The sequence below is a fragment of the Aythya ferina genome (assembly GCF_964211825.1).
Source record: "Aythya ferina genome assembly, chromosome: 6".
NCBI lineage: Eukaryota > Metazoa > Chordata > Aves > Anseriformes > Anatidae > Aythya > Aythya ferina.
This window is the reverse complement of record NC_140303.1, coordinates 2,562,099-2,584,651: the sequence shown is the minus strand read 5'-3', so window position 1 is coordinate 2,584,651 and position 22,553 is coordinate 2,562,099. Positions and strand designations below refer to the sequence as shown.

At 35.4% G+C, this 22,553-nt stretch overlaps 1 protein-coding gene across 2 annotated transcripts in view; it reads right to left on the bottom strand.

Moving 5' to 3' along the window:
* The window catches only part of HYCC2 (hyccin PI4KA lipid kinase complex subunit 2), a 59,352-nt gene that overhangs the window by 20,372 nt on the left and 16,427 nt on the right, over positions 1–22,553 (bottom strand). For both annotated transcript variants that reach the window (XM_084523413.1, XM_084523414.1), the window contains exons 3-9: positions 16,884–16,982; positions 13,456–13,534; positions 12,351–12,452; positions 6,523–6,702; positions 4,491–4,571; positions 3,777–3,892; positions 2,818–2,913 (exon numbers count right to left, since the gene is read on the bottom strand). In XM_084523413.1, coding sequence (XP_084379539.1) covers positions 2,818–2,913; positions 3,777–3,892; positions 4,491–4,571; positions 6,523–6,702; positions 12,351–12,452; positions 13,456–13,506 — 626 coding nt within the window. In that variant the 5' untranslated portion in view covers positions 13,507–13,534; positions 16,884–16,982. The remainder of the gene's footprint in view (positions 1–2,817; positions 2,914–3,776; positions 3,893–4,490; positions 4,572–6,522; positions 6,703–12,350; positions 12,453–13,455; positions 13,535–16,883; positions 16,983–22,553) is intronic.

Sequence of the window (22,553 nt, the reverse complement as noted above, 5' to 3'; positions counted from 1 at the left end):
TAATTTTTAAAATCTGCTTGTCAACATGTAAGTACACAATGTAGAACACTTATGAACACTTATGTTGCTCTTCCAACCAGTAAAACAGTTTTAAAAGTGTCTTAAGAAATGACTTGCTGATAATCCAAAGTATTATTCCCATATAGCCATCATCTCTTTTCTTCAAATCATAACCAAAATGAGGCATGACATTCTCTATTGCCAGCCACTAAATACGAGGCTTTCCCAGAAACTCAATAACCAAAACTAATTTTCTTAAAAGGAAACAGTGGTATAGAAGAGAGACAGGTCATCCCCCATCTAATGTATACCGACAGCATGCAATCACCTTTTACCTTTAGTTAACACAGATATTGTATAATTCAGAGTTATTTTCAGCTGCCTTTTAAAAAAAAAAAAAGGAAAACAAAAAACAAACAAAAGTCTTCTGGCCTGTGACAAAGTGTATGCTTTTTATACTACATAGCACTGACTCTACAGCTTAAAAAAAAGATGAATTTATTCAAAACTTTAATATCTGAAACTTATATGTGGAACATGGAAACAATACATGGCTACTAATACACTTAATGTACATTTACTGTTTCTCTAACCTACATGTATTTAGGATTTTGCTCATAAAAGAAAATAACATGCATGAAACCTCAAAATTAACAGACATGCTAAAACACAGCATTCGATTGCCTGTTTTCCATCAGACATCTGAACATGTAACTTCTACACAGTGCAAGGATCCAGTAATGCCTAGATTAGTGTTCCCTTTTAAAGCTAGCAAAAGGGATTGCATGAACTTTGTGAATACAAACTGACACCGATAAAAACAGTGAATGAAAATGCCCATTAGCCACCAAAAAATCCCAAAGGTTTCAGGGGAGAGGATCCCACCACTCACAAAGAAAGTATTCATGTGTTAATTCTCTTTCCAGAAAATGACACCTTATACTTGTTTTTTAATTCTTCAAACAAAGATGAGCAAATGCATCTGGTAAAGAATAAAAGCTAATACCTAAAGGATTTCCCAGTTATCATCTTTAACCTAAAACCCATGCAATTTATTATTTAAAGCATGTTTCACAGCCTCAGTGACAAAAACTGTGGCCCAAGTTCCTTTCTAGGTGACAAGCAGACAGTGCCACAATGAAAAGCAACTACCAGCTTGATATGGTTGGTCTACTTTTTCCACCGAGGCAAGCTGCGTAAATCAAAGTATCCCAATGGTTCTGCAGGTTGCACTGCAGACCTGCCCAAAAGCTTTCAGAAGCTTCACAGCTACACAAGGAAGATCCCAGAAGTTTCCATTTCCAGGTCACTCTGCTGTTTGTGGAACAAAGTGACTCCTGCTTTAGGCATCCAATTACTACATTATAAACTATTATAGAACTTCTACGTGTAATAACCAGAATACAAGTTAAAAATGAAGTTTACAGTAAAGTTTCAATAATGCATGCTTAGAAGAGCAACAATGTGCATAAGTTCAGCTAAATGAATACAGTTCTGGAAGTTGTATTTAGAAAATTAAGGAAAATAACTGCAACTCAATAACTCAAGTTGAAAATGGATTCCTTTAACATGCATGTTACACAACTGTGACCACATAACACAGAAGACAAAAACGTGCAACTTTTACTCAATTCATCATAAAATAATCTCATTGTTGGAAATGGTTTGTTGCATCCAACCTCTTGTTGCTGCTGCACTGTTCCAAACAATAAAAAAATCCTTAGCCTATAAAATGTTCCCTCTACTCTCTACTCAAAGAATAGATCTAATTTTGAAATGCAGGGAAATTGAACACACTTGCCAAATTCAGCAGTCTTAACTTGAAGATGATGGAAGCACACCAAGAATTAAATCATTGCCATCAGAAATTAGAGGAAGGAAAACAGACTGTCATCTTAATTAACTTTGTGTGCATTACTGGAGAAAACGCACTGTCAGAAACTAGCATGATCCTTTTTTGCCATACAACTGAATTGCAAGTAATGTTTTTCTTTTATGACAATAGTGTGCTGAAGCAAACAAGCTAAAAATCAAACACGTTTAAAGAGATCGCTCTGGAGATAGCAGGGAAGAGAATTTATCTCATTTTAGACAAAATTGCTTATAAAAACAGGCAGATAGGAGTATCAGAAATACTTGAGATTTTTCAGAGCATAAAGCAGTGATCTTTGCCAACCAGATGCTTCTAAGACTATCCAAGCAGGAGATTAAGTAAAGGACATGTATAAGAGTTTGAGAATTCACAGTACTGAATTCTCCACAAAACTGAATGTCATTCCCACTGTGGAAAGAAAGGAAAAACAAACAAACAAACAAACCAAAAAAAAAAAAAAAAAAAAAAAAAAAAAACTAAAGCCCAGGATATTGTTTAACCACTTCATATGAACCATTCTCAGAAACAAGAGAGGTTTATATTTGGAAGCAGAGGAAGCTAGATGCATTCCTCACACGATTTTAAAGCTGATCATACTGAGAAGCATCAGATTTACCTATCATTCAGACAAAGACAAATCAGTCTGAGCAAAATTAAACAAAGAACAAAAAAAAAAAAACACAACACGTTTTCTTCCTCAAAGAACAGCAACAGAAGTTACATAACTGGAATGAAACCCAATGCAACTGTAAGATAATCTACATGTTTTATTTATATCCAAGCATAGCATCAAATCTGCAATTAAGTTGCAGCAGGACTGACTAAGAATTACAGGTTTTAGGTTATTAAATACAAGTAAATTCACTCTTTTTTTTTTTTTTTTGCTGGAATAGCATTTAGAAATCTAGATATACCCTGCAAAACTACAAAGGCAAATGCCTCACCTGGAACCCATCCTACAAAGTGATTGGTAAGAAGAGGCAGGCATATAGACAATAGCAGAATTGTAGCACAGCATGAGAAAGCTCAGCACCTCGAACCTGAAAAGAAACAAAACTCAGTCTCAAAATTGCCTCACAGGAAAATGTGTCAGGAGTAAACACACAAATCCTGAAAACCTCTCCCATTACAATTCACTAACTTGAAATGGGATATTAAAGGTTCACTTTAAATTGTTATTATTGAAAACCATTAGCCTATGTAGGAATTATGGAGGAAAGAGAACATGGCATAAAATTTGGACAAAGAGCTACAGAGCTGGACAAATCTGTAACACTTTAAAAATTATTTTATCATTTTTTCCAGAGCTACCTTTAAACAGGTAAAGCTGAGAGTCACTAGAACAGCAGGGCATTGAAACAGCTAGTCATACAGCTCAGTCTGCTCTTCAACATGCAAGGGATCTGGCTAAAAATGCTGGCTCCAGTGACTAATGATGAGTAAGTAGACTCCCAATCTTCCATGTCCTCAAGCAGCAGAAACAAGAAATCCGGCTTCTGTTATCACTTATCCCTAGTTCTATTTGTGCACTCAACTTCATTCCCATTTTCCTGTGGAAAAAGCAGTCCCAGTCTCAAGCAAGAGCTGACTTTTTTTTTTTTTTTTTTTTTTTTTTTTAAACACTTCCAGGAACATTTGAATTGACAGGAATAAACCCAAAGATATTCCTGACAGACACAGCAATGACATACAAGTTACTCACATCTAAATTAAAAGTAAGAACACATGAAGTTGGAAGCAAAAACAAAAATATACCTCAAGACTACTAACTTGTTCTCTAGCTTTATTTCCAAGCACTACATGTTGAGAAAGGACCAAAATATAACCTATTTAGTCTTAATGTTTAAGGCTTGTTGACTGCTTAGCGGAGCACCTCCAATGTTACAATGCATCTGATACCTACCGGTTCTGTGCTGTGAAGGTTTCTCTTTGAGGATGAAGATCACTGTAAACTACCCTGATGAGATCATGCTGACACAGAGCTCCTTCAGTTAAAGCCATGGATCCAATTGTAGAGGGCTAGAAGTAGGTGATGGAGGGGGGGGAAATACGTAAACCATAAGTAAAATTTCTCCAAAAGCATTACAATTTCTAACCACCCAAGCCAAAATACACACTTGTCTTGTTATCTATAAAAAAGAAAATTATTTCAGAATACAGTAAATCTAAAAACATTATCTGATTTCGTTATCATAAACTGCAGTAGAGCAGGTGAGAGTAGTTTTCAATTTTGATTGTTGCATAGCCATCTAAAGTTTGTCCTAATTGCACAGACCTCTTGTACAGTAACAGTGGAGAAAGAAAAACATGATTCCAAATTCAAATTGTATTAATGAGGAAATAGACTTCTCTTATCATAACACTTAAGAAGCAACCCATCTGCAACTATAACACAATTAACCTCTGTTCAGAATGGGCACTGTCAGCAAAATTTTTTTCAACATTTACATTACTTCACTATTGCTATTATTGAAATGGATTACATAATTGCTGCAAGACAGTGACATCAAAAACACAGTGCAACAGGGTGCACTTAAAATGGTCTGTTGCATTAAATGGATGCAGTTTTCATTGCTCTAATAGATCCAGGTCTAATTTACCATAGCAGTTCTCTTACCTCATGATATATGGAGGGTTTAGATAACGAAGGGATGGTGAAAGATAAAACTTTGTTGTTTCCATCTTTGTCAGCAATTTCCTGCATTTAAAAACAAACACAAATAAGCAACAGGAAAAAAAAATTAAGTCAGGACTTGGAAACTTATAGAACTCTTGAAAGGTATTTAAAAAGTAGGAAGTTAGTTGCTCTGATCTAATAAGAATGTTAACACTTTAACATCTCTGTTTTGCAGAGTATCAGCAAATCTATACACATTTTAAAAACGGGAAAAACCTCTATCACAGACGTCAGTTAAAAACATCATTGGCTCCTACATCATTGTGAGTTCATCAAGAAGCAAGAACTAAAAGCTTCTCTAGCCCACCTTAACATTATAACATTTATTTATAATAGAATTGTGTAGTGGAGCAAAGATAAACTTTAAGCCTGAACGATATAGACACATAAGAGCTGATGAGTCACTTTCTGAAAACGGACAGCACTTCATAATAAATGCATTGCAGAGAAAAGGTGAAATCAAGAGGACTGGCAAAGCCTCTTTGGGCATTCTATCAGTAAGAAATATACATTTTTTTCTCAAAGGGCTATCAAAGTGATCAGATTTTATAGTTGCTAGGCTACTATATAAGCAAACCCAGCAATTTGTAAAGCCAGTACTCTAAGAGCAATTACATAAGGTTGCACCAAAAAGGAGTCTAAAACCCTGCCTTTTCATTTTGAACTGTAAACTACAAACAATGAGCTAGTCATTCAAGATTACACGAGAACCTAGTCCAAGGTAGCACAGCACTCAGAGTAGGCTTTAAGAGTCACAGTAGGAAGAGAACTGACGGCATTTAGCAGAATGAAAAAGATTTATCATTGTCTTTCACTTTCCATAGACTGACAAAGTAACTTCACTCCTTCAGTATCAGTAATGTGCAAAGCAATAACAACTGAACCAAAGAAAAAAAAACTTAAAGGTAGCTACTGTTCATTTTGAGGCCTCCTTCTTTCTGAGTTTGGAGAGAAGGAAGAAATTACTGTCCTTAAATAACATTAACCACCAACATGAGTTTCAAAGGAACTACAAAGGGACCTTTATGAGAAAACTGAAGCCAAAGACAAATATCCAATCCAGCAAACAGTACCAACAGTTAATAAGCCATTTCCTTTTTTTTTTTTTTCCTATCAGAATAAATCTAAAATAATTGGATTTTCCATTCCAGTTGTTTGAGCTGATCTAAACACATAGCAAGAACTTATTTATTTTTTAAAGAATTTCAGTCTCATCATGGGTACAGTTAAAAGGAGTGGTTCACTATAATAGTAGAGAGAAGGGCAACGTTTCAGTATAATATGCTTTCAAGTTAGATAAAAAAGAAATTCCCATCAGAGAATGCCTATCTTAGCAGTATTTCCAAATCTGTCAATCTCATAATACAGGTAAACATTTCCAGGATAAGGTAAGTATATAAAAAACAACTGTTATAACCAACAGCCAAACCTAATCTTCTACAGTTACTTTTACGAATTCTTAAAATCATATTTCCACGCAAGACAACTATCTGCTTTAACTGTAGACATGCATGTATTTAAGTGCAAACATGCACAGTAGGTTCAGCTTCAAACTGTACTTAAGACCAATTCAGAGTAAGCTCGGGTGGTGGTGGGGGGAAGCTACACAGGAAGGTTGACCGAACATATGCTTGACAGTCAGGTCTGTAGAAAGCTGTATGTTTCACCATTAAAGAGGAATACTTCATTTTGTTACATGTTCTTACAAGTATGTAACACTGCGAAAGCCCATGAGATAATCCTTCTTAGTCAAAATGTTTGTCCCAAAGGGATTTATAAACAATAAATAATATCTTCGCAAACACGTTTTTACTAAACTTTCAGTAAACTATGCTTTTTTAACATAGATTAAGTATGTTTTCATGCAAACATATTATAATTTTAATTATGTTCTTTTAATATTTTGCTTTATTCCTACTGGTCAGTGATGGAAAACTTTAGATCAAACCTTTCCGCATCCATCCTCACTTACCAAGTTGTAAATGCCAAGCAGCAATGCTTCAATGCAACCATTACTTTGCCTATCCCTGCTGGCAGTAAGACGCAGATACACCCAGATCAACTCTGGCAAAAATTGTAATGTGAACCTCTTTAGCCGAACTTCAGAACTGCGATATAGTTCAAAGAGCTGGTGGCAAACAGGCTCCAGGAGCTGTGAAAAGGCAAAAAGGGTAATAAACTAACATTAGGCTTCTCTAACAAGGGATAATACAATAGCAAACATAGGGGATATGCAATGCAACCATCACAGCCAGTGAAGATGTTCCTTGATGTCAAGTAAATGAATGAACCAACATGAATTTGTATTCCTTTTAAGGAGATCTACAAGTAGTAAGTATTGTTCCCAAGGGGAACAAGTAAGCAGTACTGGGAAATGAGAACACTATTCTCTAGGGCTGTCAGTATGAGAATTATTTTGTACACAGGTACTAATTAAAGGCATGTGACAGACTAGGGCTTGAGCTATGCACACCATAGAACTTTTAATAGCACATTTGTAAGGTTTAGAAAGGTATTAAGGTTGAAGATTAGTAGCAACTTCTAATGACCAGTCTATTGACAGACATATGAATTAATTTCTTAGCAACTACTTTTTAATCTCAAACCCAACCATTATGCATTTATTCAACACAATGCCAAACCATTCTTCTGCCTGAGCTGCCTTCTGGGTTTCAAAAAAAGGCCTTTATCAAGTCAGTAAGCACAAGAAAAAACAGTCATTTTAAGAGTCTACAATGCTAAGTTGATAACTAGAATGCATCCATAAAACTGCTAGAGAACATACAAAATAACAACAACAAAAACATGTCAAACTGTCTCTCCCCTTCCCATAACTAATCAAGTTTTTAAGACCATAGTCAAGAACTACTAAAACACAACATGTATTCAGAGAGGAATTTTGTAGATACTGTTCTGAGACTGTCTCAAACAATGTTTTTTCCAAGTTGTTAAGAGATGGGATGATCTGACCTAAGGAAAATGTTCATGGGGTTTGATGTCGAACAAACTGAGGTATCCACGTAACCTAAAGAGCTGCTATTTGTACAGAATAGTTACATAGTCAGAAGAAAAGAGGCCAGAATATCATATTTGTGATATTTTCTAAACAGACATGCTTTATGCCTCTCATATACACACACGAAAACATTAGACATCAATTTACACATATCACTTTTTAGAATAACAAAACTCCTTCATTTAACCAATATGATAGCAGTCATACTGGTGAGACAAAAAGGCATAAATATGAAATACCCAGTGCAGAGCAAAAGATCAGGGACTGTATGTATGAATCCTCTTTCAGTACACAGTCTCACTCCCCGGGGTTATGCAGGTTAAGCCTTTCAGAAAACAAGCGACACGCTTCCTAGATTTTGATGCACTCTTCAATTAATTTGTCTAGTCATCAAAATCTTAGTACCCAGAATTTCCTGTGGAATTATTGTCGCTGCTTTGCTCTGCTGTATGAGAAAGGACTTCTGTGGTTTGTTGTTTTTATGAGGATGGTGCACAAGTCCCATGCTACCAGAAGAGAGGAAGAGCCATTTCTAGAAGTGCTTAACTTGGAAATTCAAGAAACATGCAAGGCTATAAATCTGTATGACTGTAAAACTTAACATATACTTATTTAGACTTAGGTATTTTACTCTAATACTTCACAGACACCCAGCATAAATTTGACAGTATCTCTATCAAGATAGCTACCTTAAGAGAGCATCAACTTTACAGTGCCCAAGAAAATGTGAACACAGTTCCAGTTCTAATACACAGTATCCGGGTCAAAGAAGCATGCTATTTTAAACCACTGGTTACATAAGCCATAACATCACATCTATGTAAAATGAAACTTTGCTAGCAGACAAATCTCGTCTTATGCAAGGCTTGGTGTAAGCACCTTGTGTAACAAGGCCTCTGATTGACAGTCTAATTATTCTAAGCTAAAAGCCTGTTTTTACAACAGAAGCAAAGGCAGACTCCACATGAGAGGGAGGGAAGAAAGCTGACACTAAGAATGCTGACACAGAATGAGCAAAGTCCAGTAATTTGGAGCACAGAGATTCTTACAAACCATGTATGTAATATACCTTAATATGTCATTTTTTATTTGGGATCTAAGTGAAATTAAAAGCCAGTAAATCTTCTACTGCGAATGTTTTGACAGCATTGCCTTATTAGGTTCAGCAAACATTCTTTTATTTAGCATATTTATTCTAATATATTACACTTGTATAGCACCTTATGTTCTAAAGGTGCAAATGTATACTGTCTTAGTATTTACTTAGTGCAAACTCCTATCTAAAAGTAACACTATTAAAAGCTTCTGTTACAGTAGACAGTCAGATCCTCAGAGAGAGAAATGTATTCTCACTTTATGAAATGCCTAGCACATTTCAGATGATCAAACAAAAAGTGGTTAATAAATAATTCAGAGATCACTGAATATGTGTATGTTTTTGTTTTTGTTTTTTTTAATAAAGTATAAACAGAAAGATAGTGTAAAAAAAAGAAATATGGAAATAAATACAACCACATCTGCAAGAAGATAACAGGTGTAAGATGAGCTAAACAAATATCAGAAAGTAGATACATACAGTGGCATTGCTATAAATAGCGCTTCTGTTAGATTAGAGATGACAGTCACCCAAAGCTGTTTCCTTTTTGAAGTTAGTCAGTCTAATACAAATCCCATTAAACGGTGGAAAAGAATAATTTATTTTAGCTGAAGTCAGATCAGATTCTACCAGAGTTAATTCTACTTTCTTTCAAATGAAAATTTTACAAAATTAGTCTTTAAAGTGAGACCACGCTGCCTAGAAACATACAGCGATATCCAGTCACTGGTACTGCAAGCATGTAGATACTGTTCATTTCTAGTAACTTTCATATTAGTTGTGCTACAACAGCAGAAATGCTACAATAAAAATATTTTCAAAGCCACAAGGCAGCAAATTTTTCCTATCAAAATACAGTATGATCTTACTCCACCTGGAAACACAAAAATTGATACTAAAAGAAAGAATAAAATGCTTTTATTCCAACCTAATTACTTGGTTTTTTTAAAAAAAAAAAAAAAAAAAGTCTCTTCCAATGAATTCTCTGACTACAGATGTTAGAAGACATTGGATAAACAGAGCATTTGTAATTTGTCACCTGTAGTGGATACATACATGAACAGGCACACGCTTTTTTTTTTTAATCTCAAAGATCTTTCAGTCCAATGTTAAAGTAGACTGAGTAGTACAGCATTCAGCCGAAAAAATACAAGCCAAAAAGACCGTTACAATCATCTCTCTTTTCTAACAAACTAAAACCTGGCAAAAAGAGCTCTCCTGTTAGCTTAAAGCGCAATTAGCATAACAATTAAAATAATATTTTTACTGACTTAGATACAGTAAGTGGCAATGACATAATTTGCAAACTTCATTTTTACACCTCACAGAGATACACACTGGTCATGTTTTAAGGAAGTTGACTAATTAATAGATTCAAAGTTTGGCTTATTTTACAAGGTTGCCAAATCTTTAATAAATAATATGGTATGATTCTTAAGTTATATTTAACTTGTTATAAGACATATAACAAAGATTGGAAATGCTTGTCTTTTTGATGAATTCAATCAGAGTAGAAAATAATGTGCTCATTTTATGCTTAAGTATATCATGAATTATGAAATCAGGTGTTATTTCAGGAGTACTAAGTCTGGAAATTGCTTGGCATTGCAAAGGCAGTCTCATTTTTGTTTCAAGCTGAGCTTTCCAGGTTAAATCTAAAATAGCCACACATGAATAGTCAATATTTTAATTTCACTAGTGCATTAGCTTAAAGCTTATAGACCATTTATGTCTATAACTGTAAACCAACTCAAAAAATTATGAAACTATCTAAAACACAGTACTTCCAAAGCACTTTACTTTAGAAAGCAAACATTATGCAAAAGAAAAAAAGATTACTCAGTTAAACAAGCTACTTGTGAGCAAGATCACTCTCTCCTCTTTATATAACTTGTGTTCCAGTCACTATCTTTATTATATTAAGAAAAACAAGGAATTCCATAAAAACTAGAAAGTAACAATGGTATTTAACTTGACAGTTTGCTTGCCTTCATTTCTTAGCTCTGAAATTGGTAGACAACTGTCAAAAAAGAAACAATTGCTTGTTTTGGTTCTTAAACATGGTAGATCCACATTAAATGAATAATACCATTCTTACTAAGATAGTACTGTGATTCTAGCAAAATTCAAGTCTGCCTAAACAGCAGCCCCTTTCAAGAAGTTTTAAACATAGGTCAACTTAACTTTATGATTAAGTTGTACTAAAAAAATTACTTGTCCATCATGTTGAAGAATACAGCAAGTAGGCTATGGTAATGGTTTGCCACATAAGTTTTATCTTCATAAGCAATCAGTTATCTTTCTAAAAAAAAATAAAGCCCTATATAAAGTACTTGAAAAAAATCTGTCTTAAAGCCAAGTATTACCACAGAATTACACAAAGTAACAAATTTATTATATACCTTTGTAAATGGTTTTTGTGTGAGGTTATACTCCTCGCACACATGCAAGTTTCAAAGAAACGCGACAAGGAAATACAAAAAGCCTTAACAAGCAGAACTTTAAGATAGACTTTGAGTTTGGGGTTGCGTATCTTATACTTGAGTTCAGAATCAGTCCCAAACAGCAACAGCAGCTTTGAGAAGCATTTGTGTGCTGTAATTTAAAAATCACCTTCAGATCCTTAAGATGCTTATTTTGCAAATCTGGTTCTTTGCATATTAAAAAAAAACAAAAACAAAAACAAAACAACTAACAAATGCTTATTCTCAGAACAAAGGACAGCATTACATATACTTCTGACTATGTAACACACACACGATAAAGGACAACAGCAGCAAAGGTGGCTTCAAGTTGGGGAGAATAACAGCAGTTTCAATACAAAGAAAAAGGTCACTATGCAAATTATTTGTAACATTGCAGTGACATTGACACTTACGAAGCATTACTTATTACATGAGAATTATGTAATCTTTTAAGCTAAATCATGCATTCAGCTTCCAAAAGCAGCTGAGCTTTTATTGTATTTAGAAAAATTAAAAGCTTCCTTGGCATTATATTTACAAATATACAAGAAATCTCGGATGATAAATCAAATATTTTGAAGCACTTTATCTAAAGCAGTTTACACAGTAGAGAGTGGTATGCTTACACAATTTATTTAGAAGTTAAAATTTAACACCTTCCCAGAATCACACATAGTAGAAGACAATGGAATGGAAAGCATAGTTTTATATCATGTGCAAAAGGAATTATGAATGGGGATAACAATTTTTATTGTACATGCATATTTACATCTTGGGGCCCTGGTTCCACTCTTGTTTACAGTGGTAGAAACCAAATTATTCAAACATAATACTAGTAATACGCAAAAGAAAATCTGGCTATTTTAATTGCATATAGGATTTAATAAACTGATTCTATCTTCCATTGTAATAAGCCACCAAGTAAGATGCACATAGATCTTACTGAGTTTCACTGTAAGGTCTACTTTATCTCTGATATAGCAAGTAAAATTTAGAAGACAGCATAAACTGTATTTTTGGAAGCAGAGGTGGTTGTGTCTTAACAGAAAAGCATTAAAGTGAATGTCAAAATAGAAGAGAGTAAAAAGAGGGATAGTACCCAATATTAGACCACATCAGAAAGATAACTCTTCCTTTCCATCTCCACTTTTTAATTACGCTACTTGTAGTTGTAGAAGTAGAAGCTCTATGAGTGTTAACCTTTATTTATTTAAGTGTCCTACCTCATTATTTGGGTCTTGAATCACTTTATAAAGAGCTGGTACCAATGTTTTTTTTCGGTGCAATGTAGCTGCATAGCTGGAAATTTGTGTTTCAGGTAATGCCTAAAGTGGGGGGGAAAAAAGGGGTGGGTTAATCTGCTAAACTGATGCTTCAAGTCTCCACAAAAGCATTCAGTCTCACCCCAATATCAAGAACAATTCCTGAAGTTGACTAAGTTTTCCAGACTTGTAACCTAGTTCATTCAGTACCAATTCTTCAGACAAACTGCATTTGGGGGCAACACAGCAACATTCAGGGCTGACTTCAAAAGCAGTTTCAAATAACTTTTATAAAATCATTTGATCCAGTTTGAAATGAGGATTCTCTCTCTTCTTGATATTCCTTATTTAACAGGCACTTTTTAAAGGCTTAAATAAAATTCAAGTTGATTAACCAAGAGGCGTGGATAATGCAAAATGAGCACAGACAGCACCACCAAGGAATTGCATCTGTAGAATTGGCTCCTCAACAAGTTTCGAACAACACCATGTAATGAATTCTTACATATATACGTTGCAAGGAATTAATAAATCTTAATTTAAATAACAGATTAATTTTATAACAGGTATGAAATACAGTCTCTTTCCATTTATGCATTATCCTGTATTTCACTCAGCCTAAATATAAACAAGCAAAATAGCTGAAAATACTTCCAATTCTTCATGATAAAACAACTCATTTTAAGCAAATTATATGTAAAAACAGTCCAATATTTTATTTGATATTTTTAAAACCCCAAATATTTCTACTAAGTTTATAAAGGCAAAATAGAGAAGTTGCTCAATCAGAAACTTAAGCAATATTATTCAGCTGTCAGTTAAATTCTGTCAACTTGATCTACAAAGTAAGATATGTTTTAAAAATCACATTGTTATAGAAGACAAATGTTTGGTGCTACAAGAACAACTAATATAAATCAACTGCTATTAGAACTATGCATCATATATTAGGTACCAGTTGATGTATTTACATAGAGCTTTGCAAGCTTCATTCATTATAAAAACTTGAAATATAATATTTAAAATGTTACTAATGGTACAGCTATCATTCATCTTCTGAGCTCACCTTGAATTCTGACAGCCATTCTTCCACCACACCTCGTTCTGATCCTAACATTTTCTTACTTCTATAGCTTCTCTCTTACCTTTAGAAGAGAGAAAAGAAAGTAAAGAAGACTTCTGGCAGAAAAACTTAGTTTTGTAAAATCCTACCTCAATGAGAAGCTATCAACAATTTCACAGTACATTTATATAATATCCAACAACAAGAAAAGTTGCATTTCTGACAGCTTGTCCCAGTTCTAACAATGACCAAACCATTCTCTCTTCATACTCTTTTTCAAAACTACTGCATATGAATGAGGGAGGCAGAAAGCGAAGGACGCGGTGCTTCAGGTCAAAATGTACATTATTTAAGGCAAATGCATCATATATTCTTGCTCCCTTACCAAATACAGCACAAAGAAAAGACAAGTGGAGCAAAATAAATAACATCATGGAACAAACCACAAAAAACATTGTAATGACAGTTCTACATACACCTCAAAGCAAAGCGGTTTCATAATACCAGTTATTAGAAATCCTAATAGCAGAACTTTACTCCTTAAAGCTTGTTCTTAAAAGAATTGTGCAGCTTAAAAGAAACGCTTCAAAATTTAGCCCTTCTAAAAATATACTGGAATGCTCAGAAATATGCAAACAAAAAGAAACTTCAAAGGACAATTGTTAGTGTTATTTTCCGTTTTATAATACAATGATAATATTGTAACATCTTTTGAATTCTCACAAATTGCCTGCAAGCTTTCAAATCAATTCAGTCTCATCCTTATCTTCTCAGGCTTCACTTCCTTTGCATAGCTTCTCTCGTTAAAAGAACACATTCAAATATAAGATACCAAAACCTGCACTCAAAGTAATACCACCACCTGTTGAGAGACCTGTCATAAATGGCAAGCGTGTCCTAATGATATATAAGATCTCAAAAAATTAAACAGTGGGTCCAAACCACATTTAAGTATAATTTGTTTGAAAGTTAAAAATCAATTTCTTCAGTTTGCAGCAACAGCATTATGCTATTTCACTCAGGAAAAAGTGAAAAATCTAGCAAAATCTGTTCTAACTACAGGAGAGGCAGAAGACATTTAAAAACAGAAGCATGCCTTTGCCTCTTCTACAACCTTCACAGTGTCTTGTACAGGAGGGTGTGCATGTGTGTGTGTTGGCAGGAATACTAGGAAGAGCTGTTGTAATACTTATATCAGCTTACAGCAGCATCATGAAGACCTTCAGACCTAACAAGCAGCAAACTGAAAAGATGAAGAAAAATGACCTGTAACAACATCATCATACACTCAGTACACAAAAATCCCTTCCAACATTCTTTGCGGGGTGATTTATTTGACTATCCCAGTTAAATAATAAGAGTTCTCCCAACTCCTTTAGATTACTTTCACTACTGCATTTCTGACAAGGTATACATACACCTTAAAAATTCTGATAGCTTACAAAAGATTTACATGAAGAAATAAGAAGAGCCTTCTTCAAGATACAAAAGAAAAGAGCAAAAAGATGAAGGTTAGCAAAAAAAAAAAAAAAAAAAAGATACAATGTACAACCTCTGTATTTTGGAAGAAAACTATCTTGTGTGTATATATGACCTAGCATGGTCTTTTGTTTGTTTTGTTTTTTAAACACTGCGTTACATTCCTAATCATATAGTTAACTTCACTACAGATTTATATACAGCCAATCATACAAGTAACTTAACAGGGTTTTGAGCATTGTGTGCAATAAAGAGCCTCCTTTCAACAGTTGCTTATGGGTCACACTGAAGAGATTGAACTAAAGCTCTTACCCTGAGTATAAAGTGACTGAAAAAAATCTTAACAGGATTGAAGTTGTTAGGTATTCAGATGGACTTAGCTTAGATCTCCAAACTACTGGACTTCTTGCTGCTAAGAACTATGGAAAAAAAATAGCATTACTGAAATAATTTTCCTTGCTCAAAACTATTTATTGTCTTAACTCTCAGACAGGAGCTTTGATCTACTAGCCAAAGGGTAAAGGAGAGCTGGAGAAATTGTTACTCAGAACTTTCTGAGGCCTTTTAAATTCATCTGGCCACAGATCTCAACATGTAATTCTTGGGCAACCTTCCCAAAAAAGGAAAGCAATCAAGAATAGTGACCTGAAAAGATGTAAATGGAGGAGACAGCAAAATACAAGGGATTTTTAAAGACATATTAGACACAAGAAGGCGGTGATTCTCTTAGTTTCATCACAAGTTTGGTTTTGACAGGACCTGCAATTAAACATCGACCTAGACAGAAACAAGACAAAAAGGGGACACCCTATTCTAAGAGATACTTTGATCGCATTTTTTTGCCCCCACCCTTTTTTTTTTAATTTAAAAAAAAAAAAAAAAAAAAAAAAAGTTATATGTAACGAAACTAACACACATTGTCAGGTATCTTTATCACTTTTTTCCTAAAAACTACAAATGTTTAACAACTTCAAAGCATCCTTTTAAAAATAAAATAATAATTAAAACTTTTATCCCCTTTAATACAGTCACCTTTCCTTTTAGCCTGGGATGCAGAAAAAACAGAAACACTTCCAAAAACAGATGATAACAAGATAAAAGGTATTACTACTATCTGTAATTCCATAAACTCACTCATTAACTACATACAAGTAACATGAAGAGTATCTGAAGTGCTACTGTTTGCAAAATTTGTTGCAAATTTTACAGGAAAAAGGCAAGTAAACATGAAATGAAATCTACTTTTTACAATTTTCTCTCAGGTGTGCTTTGAAAATTATTTAGGCTCAAACAAAAGTTATGGGCTTGGTATACAAGTTACACCATGGAAGTCCTGCGATGAATTTCAAATAGCCAGCCTACATGATTGAAATTCCCTGTCTGGTCTAAGAACATTTTTCTTTTGATTTCTAAAGGAAAATTTGTACTTAAGACCAGGTCAGCACCTGATAAATGGAAAAAGAATTGAAATGCAATATTAAAATTGTGTTGGGAAGCTATAGTTCATGTCATACAACTTTGTACAAATGAGACTACACATACTATTTAGTATGGCCCTTGGCAGCTAGCAAGTCATTGAGATTGGGTATAAGAATCTGCCTCAGATTTCTAAAGCATGTTTAAATATCCTAAGAGATATCAGATTCAGAAGTAACAACATTAGATTAATTTAAATTCAAGTAGCACATGGATGGCTTACTGTAGCCGAAATATTGGTAAATAATACTTTAATATAACAAAAAACAATTAAACAGCTCTCTGCAAACAAAGGTTTCTGAAGACATAGCTTTCAACAGAGGAGGAAAAGATATCAGTTATCAGAATAAGAGACGTATATACAAGTTAATTTAAAACATTACCAAACAAGCTACTGAAGAAGTTCATATTCAGTTCACTTTGCCCAGAAAAAAAAAAACAAACAAACCTACAGGAAGTGCAACACGCAACTTTACCTCTCTTTAAAGAAGTCAGTTTTCTAAAGGAGGAAGAGGAGAAATGCAGTTTTTCAGCCTGGGATGCATTTGTCAAGTCTTCAAATACTGCCCTGTTTTCTGAAAGATAAAAAGAAACACATGATCACAAATAAGGAGAAATATAGTAAAGCAAATGTAACGTATGGATATCTCTTAACCTGTAAAATATATCAAATCCACTAAAAATATATTTAGATCCTTCCGTAACAAAGCAATTTACTGTTAAAAATACAAAAACAACAACAAACCCTCAGTATTTTAAGAGGGAAAAAAAAGGAGGGATTGCCTGTATCAAGTCCAGAAGGAAGTCTTTCCTACATGGAAAGTCCTTACGTATTATTGACACATACTACTCCACGACTACTACAAAGGAAAACTGAAGCATTATTTCTTATGAAAAACAGTGCAAGAAAGATGCAAGATAAACAAAAGTTTTCTAAAAAATTAGCCGAATCAATGTGCTGACTTCAGAGAAGATGTCTGTTAAAAAAAAAAAAAAAAAAAAAAGGTCCAAATCATAGTTGGAATATATTAAAGAGTCTTCCTTACTATTATTGTTAATACATATTTGTTACAGAACCAAAAATTCCAATGGCTTTGCAAAAACTCATACATTACACTACTGTCTACATTCAGGAGCAAGATCCCTTCATGCTGAGCATAAGGTAAATGGCACACAGGCGAGCCTAACCTAAGTAAACTAAAGTATTTCAGTATCTGGAGACCTCTATCAAGAAAGTGAAGTAAATGAACAACATTCAGTCATACCTAACCTGCTATCTCTAGTGTCAAAACCAAAGGTATAGATCCCGTGAAGTAACCAGGTGGAACCTTTTCAAAGCTGCAGTAAAAAGTTAGAAATCACTTTTTCTGCATATGAACCTAAGTCTTCTTGGCCCCAGAGCAAGAACCAGCTATATAGCAGCAAATCAGACAAAGGAACTTTTATTTCTGTACAGTGTTCCACTGTACACAAAAGGACTCAGCACAGATATACACAGACCTGACTGGAGCATCAGACTAAAAATTCTCTTACTTGAAATTAAATATTTTATTCACCAATTTGCAGGGTTTGGGGAATTAAATTTAAGTAAAAGATATATATCTTTTAAAATTGCATAGCCTCACAATGGAATGTGGGGGGTTCAAACTGCTTTACATATACAACACAATAAATAACTGTTCTTAAATCAGAGACGATCATCAGCTGTAACTCATGGCCACCCTCACCCTCCAAACAATTACTTCCATTTGGAAGACCCTGTTAAAATCTGGAGTCATGTTGCTACTCTCCTCCAGCACTGCATAAATTTCAAAAAATTATATCAGATCTCTGCGAAGTTAACTGTTTCCTTAGAGAAGCCTTGCAAGAGGGAATTAAGATTATGCTTTAAAAACAAACAAACAAACCAAGCCAAAACCATACACACACGCTTCTTTACACTCCAGTGAACACCAACAGGTATGAAACTACAACCCAGCTCCAAAAGGAGAGCAAAATGCACACAAAGCTACACTAAGGACTAAGTAGCATTGTATGTTTTAAGTAAGAAGTATTCTTAATCCTGTAACACTACCATTCAGAGCAAGACCACAAGGAGAATACTGAGCAGGCTCACTGTTGCAGAAGCGAAGTGCTCAAGGCTATCAAGGAAAAGAAAAGTATCTGGCCAGTAAAGACCTAGATGCTTGGAATAACAGAAGAACACTACAAATAAGTGAAATGAATGAATTTGAAGTATCGGTGTACTGGGTCTGGCTGGGATGGTGTTCAACTTTCCCTGCAGCAGCCCATACAGTGCTGTTGAGAAAGGGAGTTAAGAGAATCTTGCCAAGTAGAGATAGAGCGCTGATGGCATTAAACTAAGATGCCACTTAGTGTCTTTGCTAACTATGGTGTATTGTGCATGGTGTATTTAGTTAATTTAACTAAAGCAAGAAGCTTTGGGCCCCTTTAACAAGGTCAGTCTGCTAATAAGAGTGTGAGCCTATCTTAAGAAACTGGTGGCAACTGGTCCTGTGGATGGACAAGAGCCAAGGAGCAACTGAGTCTGCACAGAGACAAGAGGTCAACTAGCGTTGACGAGGAAGTCTCATCAATCTTCATCCCCATGACCTCCGACGACCACCACCAGGATACACTGCACAAGCACAGATGGGAGGAGTTTATGTAAATGACTCCTTAGAACTAATTTTAATACAAAGCAGGGACCGGTTATGAATATGTACAGGCATATTGTGAAACTTCATCATATGTAACTCTTTACTGCATATAAACAAGGCAAGTTGCCGCATCAGGTGCGCACAACTTGGGTGGGGCTACCCCCTGTGCTGCCCAGCACTGAATAAACATAGCTACTTTACAATCTTACTGGCTGTGGAGTCCGTTTTCCACAAGTCACTGTGCTCTGCACTTGTAGCTAGAACAGCACTGGTATCACACCAGTGTTGTCTATTGCTGAGCAGTGCTGGCACAGCACCAAGACTCCTTCCAAAGCCCCACAAAGCCAGCAGGCTGGGGGTGGGCAAGAGGTGGGGAGGGGACATCACCAGGGTAGCTGACCCAAACCGCCCAAAGGGATGCATCTCTACCACGTGGTGTCACACCCAGCAATAAGAGGGAGGAAAGAGGAATGAGGTTCTCGTTATGAAGACACCTGTCCTTCCAAACAACCTCTCCATGTATTGAGGCCCTGCTTCCCAGGACGTGGCCAAATACCACTCACTGATGGGAAGTAGAGAAAACTAGTTGTTTTTCTTCCCTCTGTGTTTCCATGCAGCCTTTGTTTGTTTTCCCCCACAAACACACACTCCTTCTTTTCCCTTTAATTAAATTATCCTTATCTCAACCCGTGAGCCTTTCGCCCCCCCCCCCCCGCCTCTTTCAAGCGCACTTTCTCCCCCTGCCCTTCTTTTGGGGGGAGGGGGTATGGGGGTGGTGTGAGACAGCAGCTGTGCTGGATTTTAGCTTCCCAGCAGGGTAAAATCACCATGGTCTGTAATTCTCTTGAGTTAGAATTTTGTCTGGCATATCTGAAGAAACTATGAAAATTCCAAGAGGTGAGAAAACAATTCAGAAAAGCCTTACTGTAAATGTTCTCAGCGTTCTGATGTTACTATCACAGTAAGTAAAAAACAGTATTCTAATGGCATAGCACCTAAGAAATTAACTTACAGAAAACCCACGTATAGCTTGTGGTCAAACAAGTCAACTCACAGTTGACTTGTTAAAAATTGAATTTGCATTGGTGTCAAACTTCAGGTGCAACTTCATATTACAGTTAAGGTCACCTAGCGGCTATCTACCATGAAAAGGGAAAGTCCACCTTCCCCACCAGTATCCCACATATTTCTGTCCCAATGTTTGGGCCACGCATCTGACCTTCAAGCAAACTTCATTTTGGGACCTCTTCTAGTGTAAGCCAGCTTCAGCATCAAGGCTGTAACTGCAGCATAGGAAAGCAGATGTCTAAAAAGCCATTGCTGAAGGGCAGAGCTTGTGCTACGTCCTGGAAGAATACTGACAGAAACAAAACCCAGTGCAATGTCTTATTGTATATGATGGAGTAAGATTTTACTTATCCCTGAAGAACATTGTGTAGTGCTTTTTGTCTATTTGCTTACCTTAGGAGAATGAGGGAAAACAGCTTTACACAACAGATCTTTCTGTGCCAACTCTACTGTATGATCCATCCACTTTCATTCAATGAAGATTTCCTATGAGTGGCTGCCTATATAAATACAGCTAGCTGTTCTGATACTTTCACAATATTTTAGTCAGCACGTACATTAAAGACCAAGAGCATAAACTATATCCCAGGATGAAAAGCACCTTAAGTGCCACTCTTGCACCACATTTACAGAAAAATGTAAACACAAATTATTTGTTTCTCGAAGGGTACATTTGCAGTCCTCCTGAAAGCCTTTTTCAGAAGTTAAGGCCTGCTTTGCTCATGTGGCTTAAAAAGGATGTAGGCAAGCAGCTCTGCTGTATCATTTCAGAAGTAGTCCACACCTATTTCAGCCAAAATTGCTTTCCTAGTTCAGCTTTAGGACAAGTCAACTCTTCCCTTCAAATTATCCACCTGGATGTTACAAACATTTTTAAGGACTTGCACAAACACTCAAGTTAGTCAGGACATGGATTACAGCACTGACTCCCTATGTAAGCACTTCCCAAAAGCTCAGTGCCCAGTGGCTGTGCCCACCCTGGAGCCAAAGCTCCCTGGTGGAGCGGCAGACACTTCACCAGGCTGCACCCGACATACTTGGACGCTGTCTAGAGAGAAACATAAGCAGAACAACTGTGTGACTATCTCTGCTGACATGCAGACTTGCACTGGGATTTTCACATGAGCATCTGTAAAGCACACCTCTTGCTTACATTCAGTGCCTGGTTTGCTGTGCCCCAATTAACCTTCGGAGAAAAATAAATTCATCAGGTACCACAGGGGTGTCTCTCTAAAACAAACTGGTTCAACACATTAAATCCTGTGCATATTTATTCAAAGCTGAAACAGCCTCAACTAAGAGTACCAAATTTCATTTGCAGAGTGTTCATGTCTGTCCCAAAGCAAACAGGGCATATAACAGATTTCTCATGTTTATTTTAAAGACTATTTTTTCCCCTACTATCACTCAAAAGTTCTTATGCAGGAACCATAATAACTAAACAAATTTAGTTATTAGTAGCAGCAATAACTAAATATACTCAAATATTTTGACATAAGGACTGATTGTTCAGATTCCTTAAATACCAAGCAAGCAAGCAAATTTAAAATCATATTAAAGCACTGAACAATAGAGTTCTAGATGGGAGCACAGTCTCTCAATGTTAAAACCAAGTACAAAAAAAATAATTACTGAAAAAATTCCCATAAGAGCACTTAAAATCACCTTCATCATCTTATACTGAACTGGTTCATTTGGTAAAAAATAGCAGAATATGAGACATATAGCTGATGAATCATTAGACCTGAAATCTTTACATTTAACATTAAAGCTACAAAATGCTGCTCTCAAAGAAAGTCACAGCCTTGCATTGTACTTCTGCCAATTAAAGTTGAGATCTAAACAGAATTTTACCAAGCAAAAGGATTCTCCAAACTAGCTCATGGTATGCACAAATAATTTAAAAATATGAAACCACAGGTTTTCCATTTTGAAGACTCCACTCATTTATCATTCTCTATTATTTTATTTGAAAATATCAACATCTGTAATAAAATGTATTACAGTAATACATTACTGAAACAATAAAATGTTAAATTCGGGTAACTATCCAAGAATTTTTGAACTCTACAGCAATATATATATGAGAAAGGATTTATTCAACTTCTCATCTGAGAGCATGTGCTTCACTTACATTTAAAATGTATTTAAGCCAGTACTCTTTTATTATTACTTAGCAGGCTACATTTAAATTACTAACCAAGACCAATTTGCAGCAGAAAAACAATTAGCCAAATAATCAGAGCCAATACTGGCAAAAGAGAAATAACAAGCTATTACAGTGGGGATTTAAAAAAAAAAAAAAAAAAAAAAAAAAAAAAGTGCTACCAGTTAGATATTAGTAATTGTTGACAACTAAGAAGATGTGACTATTCAAGTATGCAGTGTTTGGGGGCTTTGTTGTTGTTTAATTTATTT